The sequence below is a fragment of the Papaver somniferum genome, unplaced genomic scaffold, assembly GCF_003573695.1.
Source record: "Papaver somniferum cultivar HN1 unplaced genomic scaffold, ASM357369v1 unplaced-scaffold_18, whole genome shotgun sequence".
Lineage (NCBI taxonomy): Eukaryota > Viridiplantae > Streptophyta > Magnoliopsida > Ranunculales > Papaveraceae > Papaver > Papaver somniferum.
In genome coordinates this window covers 6814314-6829115 of record NW_020627707.1, presented here as the reverse complement: position 1 = coordinate 6829115, position 14802 = coordinate 6814314, and the positions used below count along the sequence as shown (strand labels likewise).

Below are 14802 nucleotides of genomic sequence, written 5' to 3'. Positions count from 1 at the left end.
CCCCAGTATTATTTTCCTGTGTCATACTCATCTGCAAATTAGGTGTCTATCTGAATCAGTGGTATCCAAAATCAGTTCAGTTTTGAGATCAATTGAGAATGAGAAGAACGATGTCAAGCATTCCAGAAGAGATTTGCCTCCAAATCTTGTTACGATTACCGCTGAAATCAACCTTCGTATGTAAGTGTGTTTGTAAGACATGGTTTCCATTAATTTCTGATCGTGATTTTGTTAGAATGCATCTTAATTTTACTCCGCATAGAAATATCTCTAACAATCTCATCCTTGGAGGTTGTTCTTTCGATGCAATCTACTCAGTAAGTTGTGATTCATTAGATTTTGGACCATCTCTGTGTGAGGAGAATGAAATTACTCTCTCTGAAATGTGGTACCCTTATATATCATCACGTTATGCAGTTGAATTATTAGGTTCTTGTAATGGTCTTGTTTGCCTTATGTATAACAGTAGAAGATTCTTTGGTAATGGTAATGGTTTTTGCACAAAATTCTTCTTCTGTATTTGGGACCCAGCCACTCATGAATACAAGAAGGTACGCGAACCAACAAATAAAATTGCTTTTGAAAATATCGGGATCTATGCTTTTGGTTGTGATCACAAAAATGATGATTACAAATTGGTAATTGGTTTGGATTCTACTCACACTGGTTCTGTAGTCCAAGTCTATACATTAGGATCTGATTCATGGGGAAGCGTCATAACCATCCCTTATTGTTTCTATTCTAATCGGAAATCTGGGGTACTTGTTAATGGAGATTTTCATTGGTTAGCCGAGCAAGGAAGACTCATAGTCTCATTGGATATTAGCGATGAGAGATTCAAAGTAATGGAAGTGCCAATAAAACTCAGGGAGAATGGACATTGGTTTATTACTGAAGCAGTGTTAGAAGGGTATCTATGTGTACTCGTCGTGTTTGATACTGATACTGATGATTACGGTGATGGTAGTGATGATGGTGATGGTAGTGATGATGATCATGGTCCTGTTGAGGTATGGGTACTGCAAGATTATGGTGTTCGAGAATCTTGGATTAAACGTTATATCATCACCCATGAAATAATTGCTAGGAACATTATGCATCATTCCTTTTCTTTGAGGTTTATGTGGTCTTCTAAGAATGGTCAGATTTTAATAACGGAGTCTGGTAAGTTAGTTTTATATGACCCAAAAGATGGAAATGCTATTGAACGAGGTATGGGTAGAGCAAGGGGATTTAGGTCAGAAGCGAGTTATTCTGAAAGCTTAGTTTCAGTTAACTCTGGTACCTATGCGAGGAAAGGACACATAGAGGAACCAATTGAGACAGAGAATCCTAAGAAGAAAAACATGAGAATGGATCGTTATTCCTTACAGTAAAATAAAATTCACTTTTTTCATTTCCTGTGTTCTGTTCCATTTTTATTGGTTTTTGATATATAACATATAATAGGTATGAAATTATGTTTGGTGTCCTGTCCTGTCCTGTCCTGTCTTTTTTTTTTTTGCTAGACTTTTGTGTCCTGTCTTAAGCAACTCGTATCGTATCCTTCTATTGAAATTCTATTTTGTTATATTTTTGTGAAGTTCTGAAATTTGATGAAAGAGGAAGTAGACGTTGGAAACTGAGTCCTAATTGGTCCTGTTTACAAAGTATTTTGAAAGGGTGGGTGCATATCAAGAGCTTGAGTTTTGTCTGCACCGTAGTTAGCCAACGCATCTGCAGCTTGGTTATCTTCTCGATAGATGTGAAAAATACTCCAGTGAGGTATATGTTGCAGTAGTTCTCGAATGTACCGAGGAGGTGCTGCTTCTGTGGTGAGAACATGACAAGGGACAGACTCTGGCTCAATGGTGATGGATGAGATGTTCATAATACGAACTTGATGAAGACCTATAAGCAATGCCTTTGATTCTGCCATGATATCAGATGTAAAGCTGAGAGGTTCTGCTATTTGCACAGAGTATCTTTCCTGTGTCATTCCTAAGAATTGCTCCTGCGATAGAAATGCCCGTGTCCCGCCATTGCAGTTTGGCCTGATGGTGGAGGTGTCCACTCTATTGAAGCTGCGTGCCTGTGGTGCTGTGGATTGTTGGTGTGTGCTGTTGGAGATAGTCCTGGAGCCAGTGGTAGTTGATGTTGTTAAGCCGGAGATAGTCCCGGAGCCAGTGGTGGTTGATGTTGTTAAGCCCATATGGAATCTGACACTCCATTTGAAACAAGCAGTTTGATGGTATTGGGGGATCATTGGTATGTTTCAACGGAAGTACACGGTATGGTAATTGGTGGGTGATCTGGGGAACTGCTGTTGTAAAGAAGGTATAATTTGATCCCAAATTAGTTGCACTTTTTGAACATTGAAATAACAAATGGTTGATGGTTTCAGGCAAGTCATTGCAAAAATGACCTTAGTTGGTGAGAGTTATAGGTTTGCCATTGGTGAAGAACAGAAGAACATCCCTTGTTGGAAGACCTTGGTGCATCATTTTCTGGGCATGAAGGGTTTTGGGCCTGGTTTGGTTGGTTGGTGAAACAGGCTGTAGGCTGATTTGGCTGGGTATGTTCCTGATATTGTGTGGAACTAAATGAGTTTATCTGGTGTGGGAATTGAAGATAAAGGCAGACTTTTCAAGGTGGTGGTGTGATTAGAGATGGATAGAATAAGGTCAGTGTTCCAGGTGGTGGAGTGGATGAGCGGGTCGACAGTGGTAAGGTGGGAAGAGGTGGTGTCGATTAAAGATTGTTCACCTTGTATCCATTGCTGAGACCAAACGTTGAATTTAAAATCTATGTATTTTCGCTGTTTTCTGTGTCATTTTCTTAATTTTATCTCTTTCATAAAATTCTTCCTTGTCTGCAGCTACATTCTCAGGCTGCCACTGCTTTGCAGCATTCATAATATTCTATAACGTTTTATTTATCGTGTAACTAGAAATATTAGGTTGATTTCCATGATTTGATTCGGACATTTTGTAGTCTCATCATTTTTGTAGTATTTGTTATCGCTTCCTCTCTTTAGCATTTCAACTTTATACAGTGTATAGGTTGTGTTGGTATCTCCTTGGGTCCAAAGGCAAATTAAACTCGGGATCTCCCATATCAATTTCTAAAAACAAACCATCACAAAAAAGTCTAAACTCTCCCATATCAGCTTTTTTGCCTGCACCCATATCGTAGACTAGGTGCAGCTGGACGAAACTATGTAAATGAACAATCATTTTATTCACAGTAATCACTAACAAGAGCAAATGCTACTTGGTATGGTTATCCAGATATGTAACTGTTCCAATGTTCCTTCAATGTACCCTCCAGTTTTCTACCAGCTAGAACATTTATCACGATAATTTCTCCAGCTAGAACTAACACCAACTAGTGCTGTCAATACACCTGGCCTGAAAGCCCTGCTAACATCTTTAAACTGGAGACTGAGTTTCTTGGATTCCTTGGGACTTCGATTCCTGAACGACAAAATACTCAGTGAGATTGGCGCACTTTGAAAAACAAACGGACAAGCTGTTTGTTTGATAAGTGACTTACAGCAGGCATATCGACATAGTAATTCACATGGCCAAAAGAGGCTGCAAAGGTAGAACTATTCCTCTTTTTGGTTCTGTTACATTTTAACCAGTAATCTCCTGCAATCGGATGTTCTTTGACTTCTTACTGTCATCATCATCCTCATTCCCAATCAACACTTTAGACATACCAAAAGCTGCAAATCCAATTTCATGAGCAAGTAGTTAGCATACAGATTTTTTGTCCCTGACATGAAAACGGCACCAATAATATGAAATACAAAAGATGGCTTACGGCTTAAATGAATGCCAGCATGAAAAGAACGTTGAAGAGATCAGAAAACGCAAACAGTGCCCAACACAAATCCGAAACAAGCCTTTGGACTTGAGAAGGGCCTTTCCGACTGTGGATTGACCAGTGACAGGATCAACTCCGGGTAGACGCTGTATTAGAGAAAAGGAAATCACGAAGAGAGCATTTTCTAGCCCCACCAAAATTTCTCCTGCATTTCGGATCAACAAATATAGTTATAACATTTAAGTAGTAACTACACAAAGTGCAATTTCTGATAATTACTACTGTACTATACACATACCTGTTGGCTGTTGCATACGCTTCTTTTGTCCACCCGAGAAATCCCTAGACATGATGGCACCACCCACCACAGTATCAGCAGATATATCCAGCCAAAGTATCTATTAGGAAGCAAAAGAAGGAATGATGTTAGATTTGCCAACTAACTTCCTAATAGATGGACGAAAGAAGGTAACTGCGTGAATAGAGACGGAACATTAAGAGTGTAATCTGTAATTATACTGCTTTTGCTTTCTGAAACGCTTCAGGATCTCATTCCAACACCTAAGCAGCGCCCAGAGAAATCCAAAGGTTTCCCTGACTACCATTTGTGCATAGTGGAAATCATGCTGACTAATGAACACAGAGGTTCTTTGAGAGATGAATTCTGAGAATTCATGTTCAGGGTAAGTGAATTTTCCAGTTACCTGTTGAAGGATCTTGTTCACTTGCTTCGTGGATGGTGCTCATCGCATCAAAACCAAGCATCGTCAATCGACCTTAACAAGGTACATCGGAAAACATTATTAGTTATCTCCTTAAAATATGAAACCGGCAAATTTTCATTTCGCTGTGATCCAACAAGTTAACAGAATAACAGCAATACCATAAAGAGCTTATACACATTTTTGAGACACAAAATTTAAGACATTAGCTCAGAATCCTCAGACTCCCAAATCTCACTTGATTAGACTGCTGAACAACTCAACCATTTGCTATTACCAATTGACAATACAAATATCGAAACCTCGGCAAAAATCAAACGAAACTTGACAGTTTTATGCATAAACATAATAAGCACGGCATTTCCCATTTATTATCAAAATTCCAAGTTGCATCTAAAAATTAAACAGAATGATTACCACAAATGCATTCAAAGTAGCATTGAACAATTTTGGAGCGTGCTCTACTAGCAAGATAAGAAGCATCAGCCTCTACCGAAAAAGTTCTTAAATCGCACAATTTTCGGAATATCAGTTCCAACCCTGGTTCACCAAGAATCAAGTAGTAGTATGCACCAAAAAATAATCAAAAACAAAATAACAAAGTCACAAACCTATAGATTGGATTTCTAAGTCTCTGAAGAAACTTCTCATTCTCGTCTTCATAACTTCAAGTATACTATCCATTAATTGTTTCTTATTGTAATAACAGCAATAGGACATAAAGCCGATTGGTCACATGGAAGGGATGGGCCATATATATAGCTCACCAAGCATCAAACCCAACTGGAGAATAGAATCTATAAGATGAACACACTAAACACACTTAACTTTAAGCTCACTACTCAGACACACAAGCCAAAGTAGCTTAAAACATGTCTACACTGATGTCTACACTTAAGGTATCATTAACCAAGTTCTTCTTCTGCCCATATCTAATGGAAGGAAGCCGTGGGTCTCAAACTGCAACTAACTTATCTTTGGTAACAAACATCATGGAGTAAGCCCCTTCAAGTTACCGGGCAGAACTAATCTGAACCAATGAATTAAAGAAGAGTACCTTCCAGTGCTAGGGTCATAATAGTATACACTAAAAAGTAAAAACAAAATGAGCTGCCCCACGATCAACCAAAGCCCCAGTATTTATTCAAGTTGAGAACAGCCAATGGGAAGAAGATATGATAAGCAGAGTTAGTTTTATGAAGTTTTTACGTTGAGTGCTATGTCTGGTTAATCTAAATAAATTAGCTTTCAAAGTAGTTGGTGGAAATCAGTTCTTTTTGTTTCTCCTCCATTTTAGTTGGACTAGTTGTGTACTATGGGGAAGCACATCCTATGCATTGACAGTGTGGTTTATGTCTGTGTGAGTACTAGAATGAGTTCCAAATAAATGAGCAAGGGAAATGTACTTGGCTTATCACTTGGATAGATGAAACAGTATACTGCATTTGTCAAAATCCCAAAATTATGTGTACCCTCTAGTTTATGGTTGATTTATTTCAAATGTTTTTACCACTCTACTCTTAATGGACTTCACATCCTTTATTATGGAGGTTATTGGATAAAAAGAAACATTGTCTATTAAAGTGGGTCTTACCAGATGAGGCCAGTTATGGAACTGAACGTGCTTCTTGCAGGATCAATATATTCAATTTATGGCAGTGCACTTAATCTAGATAGGCAGATGAAATTTTGATGCGGCCAATGCTCCCTAAAATAGAAATCATACAAATAAGCCAAGTACTAGAATTGATAATCTGTTAACTAACCATCTCCACATCAGGAGCAAGCTAACCTCTGTAATTTGTGATCAAATCAAAGAATGCCCAGTAAACCACAAAATTAGAATGGAAACAACTATAAGCTCTATTTACATGTACAACAAGACAAAGATTGAGATCCATGTACGCATCATGGACCAAAAGCATAAACTGATCAAAAGCAAAAAATGATTCACTCACCCTGCGAACAAGTTTCTGCAGTATTGGTAAACACATTCCTAGAAGACACGATCATAAATTGATCAAAAACAAGCCAAATAAAACATGATCATAAACTATCTAGCTAATGGCTACTTCAAAAATCCACAAACGCTGAACAAAAAATTCACATTCTAAAAACAAATTCATTACAGGCTCCTAACTCCCAAGCCACCTTATTCTACTTGATTCCAATATCGGGATGAGACGACATTAGCCTCTCAAATTCCTTATGAAACTTACACAAACAATGGAATCAAGTTTCCAACTTCGGAACAATGTATCTCTTACCAAACTTAGTAAAGATAGCATTGTCTATTTCTATCCACTTTTACTTCTCCAAAGTGGTTTGTAGCCCATTTGTGACTTCAATTCAACAAAATAATCCTCAATAATCGGTGACATGTACGAACATCATCTATATGATCACTAGTTGATGTAGAAGCCATCTTGTGTTCTGCACAATACACTGTCTAAAACTTAAGCAAAAAGGACCCTCCCAGAATTTCTACAGCAACAAACACAAGCAGAAAAAGCAAACAATCTTAAAACCCCAATGAGACTTGAAAACATCAAACACCCATATTAAATTACCCCAAATATGAAAAACCTAAGAAATTCTTCAAACCCTAGAATTTTCAATTAAACCACCTGTTTCAAATCAATACTTATATAGTTATATTAAAGATGAACCAAGAAAGAGAGATTGGGGGAAATTGTACCTGCAGTAGAAGAACCGATCTCAGATACCCTCCTTCATTTCCTTCACCCTAGCTCTCAGCTTCCGTTCATTGAATCGTTTTCATTTTCTCGTTTGAAAAAAAAGAAAAAAAAAAGAGGAGGAGGAGCAATGTAGTAATTATCAAGGTACTGTTACCTGTTACTGTAGTAGTTTTTTTGTTTTAACTTTTATTTTGAAATAAATCTAGTAATTTTTACAGTTTAATTACCGAATCGCTGGGATTCAAATTCTCTTTCTAGGATTATCCTGCATTTAGCTATATTCGCATTCATTTTTTGTTTTGACAATGGGCAAATTCTTTAAAAATGGACTCTTAGTCACCAGAAAAATGACTTGAGACTCAAAACAATTACATGGATGTGTGAATCAAAGCATCCTAGTTACAAGTTGTGGAAATGGAATAAATATGCGTCCTTTTGGCGCTCCTCGGAATCTTTTTTTTTTTTTTTTTGATGTATCCTTCTCGGAATCTCACTAACTTTTCCACGCATGTACGTGTCATCTGTACATTCAACGGATAGTTGTATCTAATATCTTATTAAATATTTCAATTCCTAGGATAAAAGAAGATAAATTATGATGTGGAGAAATTTTTTTTAACTCCTAATATCTAGGAATTTATATTATCATGTGGAAAGAATTATTTAAAAAGATCATGTAGGTGATGATGACACATATCAAACAACCATTAGAGAAGCAGGATCTTAGTAGGGTTTACGCAGAGAGGTTTGGTTGGTTTATCTTCTTATTTTACAACTTTTATGCTCTAGGTATAGAAGAATCGCTAGCTGCAGAGAGCTCAACAATTTCAATCAAGACTTGAGAGCATATAAGATCTTTTCCTAGTCTGGATTGAAATTGTTCAGCTCTCTCGATAGCGATTCTTCTATAGCTAGACAATAAAAGTTGTAAAAGAAGAAGATCAGTGACCAAACCTCTTTGTGTAAGCCCTACAAAGATCCTGCTTTTCTAATAGTTGTTTTATATGCATTGTCATTAATAACAAGATTTTTTTGAATAATTCTTCCCATATGATGATCTAGGTTCCTAGATACTTGAAGTTGAAATTGCATCTTCATCTCATAATTCATATTTTTTCATTCTAGGAATTTAAATATTTTTGGAATAAGAATATATTAGATATAATTATCCGTTGAATGTACAGAAGACCGGGACATGCATAGAAAGTTAGTAGGATCATGAAAAGGAATGCCAAAGAGACGCATATACAACACCAAAATGGGTAAATAAGTGAACACAATCCAAAAGGCCGGCCGGATGATGCATCCACATTCTTCACCACAATCCACCTACCTGCTTGAGGGATATCTCACATGGAGTAAGGGACATGGCCAAAATTCCTACGGTCTTATTTTAGCCTGGGCTAGTAGTAATGAACAAGAGTAAAATGAAGCAAATGGAAAAAATGTTAAAAGAAAAAGTAGTGGAAACCAAATGCTCAACCCTAGTACAGTGCTGAAGCCATTGGATGATGACATCAATGATATTAGTTTGAAACTCGTTAGCACCAGACTCTTTATTGATAAAAAAAAAATGGTGTTTTCCTTTTGCTTGTTCGTTCTTATTTTTGTCCGTCTTTCTCTAGAGTATTTTACCAATTGACTATATTTTTTCTAGACGCTGGAGCAGAACATTGTGGGCCTTATGAATTATGTGGAACCGAGTTTCCTTTCAATGAATACAAAGCAAAGATGGAAGTTCGTACCCCGAGCGCTTGGAGAATAAGTTGAAGTTTTTAACCAATGGTTCTCACTAATTCCGGCAAGTCAAGGAGCCAACTTATTCTTCAACTCATGCAAGTCAGAGAGTACCAACCTCTTTTCCTTGTTTCCTTGTTAACTTATTCTTGCTAATATATTGTTTCTTAAATACATGGAATGTTGTAGGAGTATTTATCGATCTATCTCTTCACTTATATGTCGAATAATTCATGTCATTTTTTTCTGTGTTGTTCGGTATTTTGTCAAACATCAATTCTTAGCATTCTTGCTTGATGATAAAATCCTATGATTTTAGTGGGGCATGTATGTAATGAGACAAATATGTACTTTAACACCATTTTAGGAAAAATTCCAGTGTAAATCCAAAATCAGCTAAAAATTCCAGTGTAAATCCAAAATCAGCTATTACAAAACCCCACAGATATTTGAAAACTTGTAAAGCCACTCTAGATTTGCAAGTGACTGTTGATACATCTCAAAAATTGCTTATACGGAATCTTCAAATATAAATGAACTAAATCTCAATATACCCAAGGACTTTTATTCTTGTACATCAAATTTTCGTAGTAATATAGTTATAGTTTACAATCGAAGACGTTGATTTGAATAGAAATGTAGTAGTGTTGTATGTTGTAGTTATACCCAGGAAGTAGTGCAGGGACGTTGTTTTGACTAGTACTGTATCTTATAATGTTGTATTTTGTACCTAGGACTAGGGATGTTGATTCATAATAGTACGGAATTATGTATAGTTGTAGTTTATACCTAGGTATGTCAGCTAACTATTCGAATAGAATTTGGTTGCAAAAAGATCATGCAGGTGACGATGAAACATATAAAACAACCATTAGAGAAGCACGTTCTTAGTAGGGTTTACATAGAAAGGTTTGGACGTCAGTGATCTTCTTCTTTACAACTTTTATGCTCTAGATATATAGAAGAACCGCTAGCTGCAGAGAGAGCTCAACAGTATCAATCAAGACATGGGGAGCAAGATCTTCTCCAAGTCTTGATTGAAACTGTTTAGCTCTCTCGGTACAGATTCTTCTATAGCTAGAGAATAAAAGTTGTAAAGAAGAGGATGACTGACCAAACCTCTCTGTGTAAACCCAACTAATTGCTAGACCAATATCTACGCAAGATGCACCAAACTAGCAAGAACAGCATCTGGCAGTCAATTTTGATAGAAAGATAAGCAGGACGCATAATGAAGTTTTTGAACCTGTAATATGCTACAACTATACCAGCTAATCTGGTTGGTTAGTTTGTTCAAAACACTTACCACGTCGTCGTCGGCTGCAAAGCTTTAACTGCATGGCTCATTATATTTCTTCTAATGCTTCCGCCGGGATCTTCCATGATCCGCAACTCCGCCTCGATGAAATTGTAGTTTAAATCATCATATTCTGTAGATTTATTTTCCATCTTGTCTCCATGAGATTATCATATTCATCACGCCAATCGCGACGATAATATTCTCAAGTTTGATGGAGTTAGAAGGGAGTGGAGGAGTGGGAAATAACTAGGGTTTGGTTTGGGGATTATATTTGGAGGAGATTTCAGAATATAACGAGATGATGAGTAGAGTGGAGAGATGATGCGTTTGACTACTATACTTCAACGCGACATTGCTGATTTGTTTATAAGGAGATTTGGTCTGCGGTTTGGTTTTGAGAGATTGGAGAAGAAGAAAACCTAAAAAAATACCGGCATCTTCTTAGCTCATTTGAGGAGAGAATTTAAGGATGTCATTTGATGATGTACCCTATCATTGTAGGACTTTCCCCACGAACATCAAAGTTTTAGTGTTCTTTCAGCCCCTAAAACCTGTCCCTGTGTCCCATTGCATATGGCCATAAGGGCCATACGGCTCATGCAAGTAATGTATTACGCTTGAAAACAGTTTCTCCTACACCTTAAGCATCAACTAACTGACTGAGGCTCATTCTATAACTCAAGTTACATAATTAGGTTCTTTGTACTTCTTATAATTAGATGTTTATAGTGCTCGGAGTTTAAAACAACCTTGTACTGTGCAGATTGTTCCGAGGAGGCTCCGGCCTTCAAAGACTATAACCAGACCCCGACATCCTTCGGATTACAAGAGAGATTTGAAAAATGATCACCCCCACGTATAGGGGTTACCCAAGGCAAAGGTGTTGACATGGCTCAGGTACAGCACAAGACAGGGAAATCCATAAAATCTATAACTAACTTACCACTACGTGTATTGATCTTGTTTTCATCACCCAAAATTTTAGTTTGGTTTTCGGATCTTATTTGTAACAAAATCCTATAATTAATCAAATTCTTGTTCGTTTATCTCTTAATTTGCCAAGTGTTTTATTTCTCATGATTCTTTCGGTCTTATAAGCCTATAAATACACCCTCAGCTAATCTCTCAATCACTGTCTCACTCCCCAGTATTTTCTCTTCTTGATTTTATTCTTCGAATATTTTTCTTTTTTTGTGGTATTTCATTTTAATCAGAGAAAAATGGATGTTGATTTGACTCCCAAGGTGTCTAAATCTGTATATGGAGGTGATGGTGGATCATATTTCTCATGGTCGCCATCTGATCTTCCAATGCTTAAAGAAGGTAACATTGGAGCTTCAAAAATTGCTCTTCAGAAGAATGGTTTAGCAATGCCTAGCTACTCGGACTCTGCCAAGGTCGCTTACGTACTTCAAGGTATATATAGAGTAACACCATCTATATTCTTAATTTGAATTTTTGTTTGGTAAATTGGCAGTGTAATTTTGTGGGTTTTTTAAAACACAAAATTGGTTAAAAAGACCAAAATCAACAATTTCTGGGTGAAATGGACAGTTAGATTTTGATACTGTTTAAATGGACAAAAATGTAAAAATAGGCAGGATGTAACCAGTTTCATCGTGCCCATTTTCAAATATTTTTTCTTATTTTTAATTTACACAGGATGTATCCAGTTTCATCCTTGCTATGAAACCATTTTCATCTTACTATTTTTTTTTGTCCATTTCACCCAAACTATTTTTTACTCGTCCATTTGAACCGTGATTTAAAAATATTTGGACAAATGACCCATTTTCCGTTTTAAAAAATAAATAAACTACCTTCTGTTTCAGGTGTTCTGATCTGGTAATCTTATTTATTAGCAATGAAGTTTGTTGATGCACACTGTCATGCATCATCATCAACATTAGTCATTTTTATCACCTTTTGAGGTTCTAGTAGTCAAGTGTCATTGATTTGCACGTCTGCTGATGCACATTGTTTTATTGATGTCAAAAATTACCTGAACCATTTTTTTTATTAAATTTTGATTACTTTTTTTGGACACGTGCCATGTAGTCATTGTATAGTGAACCCTTTTCGTAACAAAGCTCAATCATCATAACAATCAGCAGAAAGAAAATCAAAATTGGGTAAAAATGGTTTCAGATATATCAAGATGAGGAATTTGCTTGAAATTGAATTAAGATGTATTGAAAACTTTGTTAAAGATGTTCGAAAGTAGTTTAAGACATCTGGACTCACCATTGTATATTCATTTCGAGACATTTGGCAGACATATGAAAAGTACATGGATTTTATAAAAATCCATCAATTTTTTTTATTTTACCCTTTACTTTCTGATGAAACTAGAAATGTTAATTTATTTTTAATGTAACGCTTCTTTCTATCATAAGTACAGGTCATTTGGGAAATAGATCAATGCCTGTATAAACGGATAACCAAAAAATAATATTATGTCAATATAACATGGGTGGAGGGAGTAAATCGGTTATCCTCCTTAGTAATATTACAATTGGTAATATCATTTGATATTATTAGAAAAAATCAAATTAAACAATTATATTATCTTATTTTTGAAGAAATTATAGTTATAAATTATCATCATTATTATGCAGATCGATTAAGGAATTCGATATTTGAGGCATCTACAATAAATAGATTTTTATATAACAAATCATGTAAAATTCGACATTTTTTTGTCAATCTTTTACTATCAGTGCGATAAGATTTTATTAATTACTTTGCATATATATTTCAGGAAAAGGTACTGCTGGAATTTACCTTTATGAAGCTGAGAAGGAAAAGGTTGTATCAATCAAAGAGGGTGATGCGATGGCTCTACCTTTTGGTGTTACTACATGGTGGTTCAACCAAGATGATAACGAACTCGTGATTCTTTTCATGGGAAATACCTGTACAGGTCACAAAGCTGGTGAATTCACCGAATTCGCTTTGACCGGTGCTAATGGTCTCTTCACTGGATTTACTACCGAGTTTGTTGCTCGAGCCTGGGATTTGGAAGAAGACAAGGTTAAGGAGCTTGTCGAAAGTCAAAAAGGCACTGGAATTATTAAGTTGAAAGACGGGTTCAAAATGCCTGAGCCTAAGGAGGAAGATAGAAAAGGAATGGTTATGAACTGCTTAGAAGCACCCTTAGATGTTGATATTAAAAATGGTGGACGTGTTGTGCTTCTGAATACCAAAAGTTTGCCTTTGGTTAAAGATGTTGGGCTTGGTGCTGATCTTGTCAGGTTAGGTTTTACCTTCAATATATGCTTCTTTGAATTCATTCAATATCAGTATCAATTTTTTTTTTAATTGTTTCATGTACTCATGCTTTCTCGAAATTCTTATCAGGATTGATGCCGGATCAATGTGCTCACCAGGATTCTCTTGTGATTCAGCTTATCAAGTGACTTACATTGTTCGGGGAAGTGGTCGTGCTCAGATTGTTGGTATTGATGGTAAGCGCAAAATGGAGATTAGAGTCAAGGCAGGAAACTTATTCATCGTTCCAAGGTTTTTTGCTGTCTCAAAGATTGCCGATGGGGAGGGTATGGAATGGTTTTCCATCATCACTACTCCCAAGTAAGTTACTTATATAACTTGCAATCTTTTGGAAGTTATATAAGAGCTATATTATGTTCTCTTAAAAATACGATTGTTTTGGATAAAAAAAAATTTATGTTCATCCTCTTATATATTTTTTTATTTGGAATTTCGCAGTCCAATTTTCTGCCACTTAGCCGGAAGGACATCTGTGTGGAAAGCATTAAGCTCTGAAGTTCTTCAGGCTTCTTTCAACGTGTCACCTGAAGCCGAACAACATTTCCGATCAAAGAGGCTTAATGCTGAAATCTTCTTCCCTGCACCCTAAGAGAATTGACTATCATTGCGGAACATGAAGAAATCTTTTTCTGCTTATCTTCCTTTTTCATCGCAGTGTCGTTAATAACTGAAAAAGGCTAATATCTTATCTCATCTTCAATATCAAGTTTTAATATCAGGTTGTCGTCAATATCAAGTTTTAGATTTGAGATATTTTTGAGTTTTACCTCTAATCCTCATAATATTTGGATTAAGAATATAGCTTAATAAGTTTATTCTGGATTATTTAGTAATGACAATGTTTTTTTTCCCGATAAAAGATGCAGTTAATCTTCAAGTTACATGTTATTATAAGTTCAACATTAGTATTTCTAGAAGTATCTCAATTCTTCGAATAAAATTGTGTGCACGTCCAGTTTTGCTAAACGATAACTACCTTTTATAAGTGTGCCTGATTTTTTATTTTTGATACGATTTTTTGCTCTCTTTTACTAATAACTGATTTGGATGGGGAATTTCTTTAGCAAGTGCATGACTTTAATCTGGCGGTAATTGATTCAAACCATCTCTTTTTTCCAGTTATTATATTTCACAAATATTTCTAACATATACAAACAAAATAATTATAAACATAATTGTGTAGGGTAGTTGTGTCATGTTCCTCATTATCTTTCGTTGTTAACTAGTATCAACGAGCCGTCCC

At 36.1% G+C, this 14802-nt stretch overlaps 2 protein-coding genes and 1 long non-coding RNA gene across 3 annotated transcripts; 2 read left to right on the top strand and 1 right to left on the bottom strand.

Annotated features, from left to right (window-relative positions):
* Nucleotides 1–236: 236 nt before the first annotated feature.
* Nucleotides 237–1376, top strand: LOC113337987 (F-box/kelch-repeat protein At3g06240-like). The gene has a single exon (XM_026583514.1). The coding sequence runs from the start codon at nucleotides 237–239 to the stop codon at nucleotides 1374–1376; it is 1140 nt and encodes a 379-aa protein (XP_026439299.1).
* A 1741-nt stretch (nucleotides 1377–3117) lies between these two features.
* LOC113337864 lies at nucleotides 3118–7323 on the bottom strand. The gene is made up of 7 exons (XR_003354466.1): nucleotides 7231–7323; nucleotides 6127–7016; nucleotides 4515–4586; nucleotides 4109–4208; nucleotides 3808–4015; nucleotides 3535–3709; nucleotides 3118–3455 (listed from the first exon to the last, which is right to left on the bottom strand). It is a non-coding gene; the product is annotated as an uncharacterized LOC113337864 (long non-coding RNA).
* Nucleotides 7324–11414: 4091 nt separating this feature from the next.
* Nucleotides 11415–14417, top strand: LOC113338110 (glutelin type-D 1-like). The gene is made up of 4 exons (XM_026583631.1): nucleotides 11415–11684; nucleotides 13030–13522; nucleotides 13629–13859; nucleotides 13998–14417. The coding sequence occupies exons 1-4, from the start codon at nucleotides 11489–11491 to the stop codon at nucleotides 14146–14148; spliced, it is 1071 nt and encodes a 356-aa protein (XP_026439416.1). The 5' UTR covers nucleotides 11415–11488; the 3' UTR covers nucleotides 14149–14417.
* The last annotated feature ends 385 nt before the right edge of the window (nucleotides 14418–14802 follow it).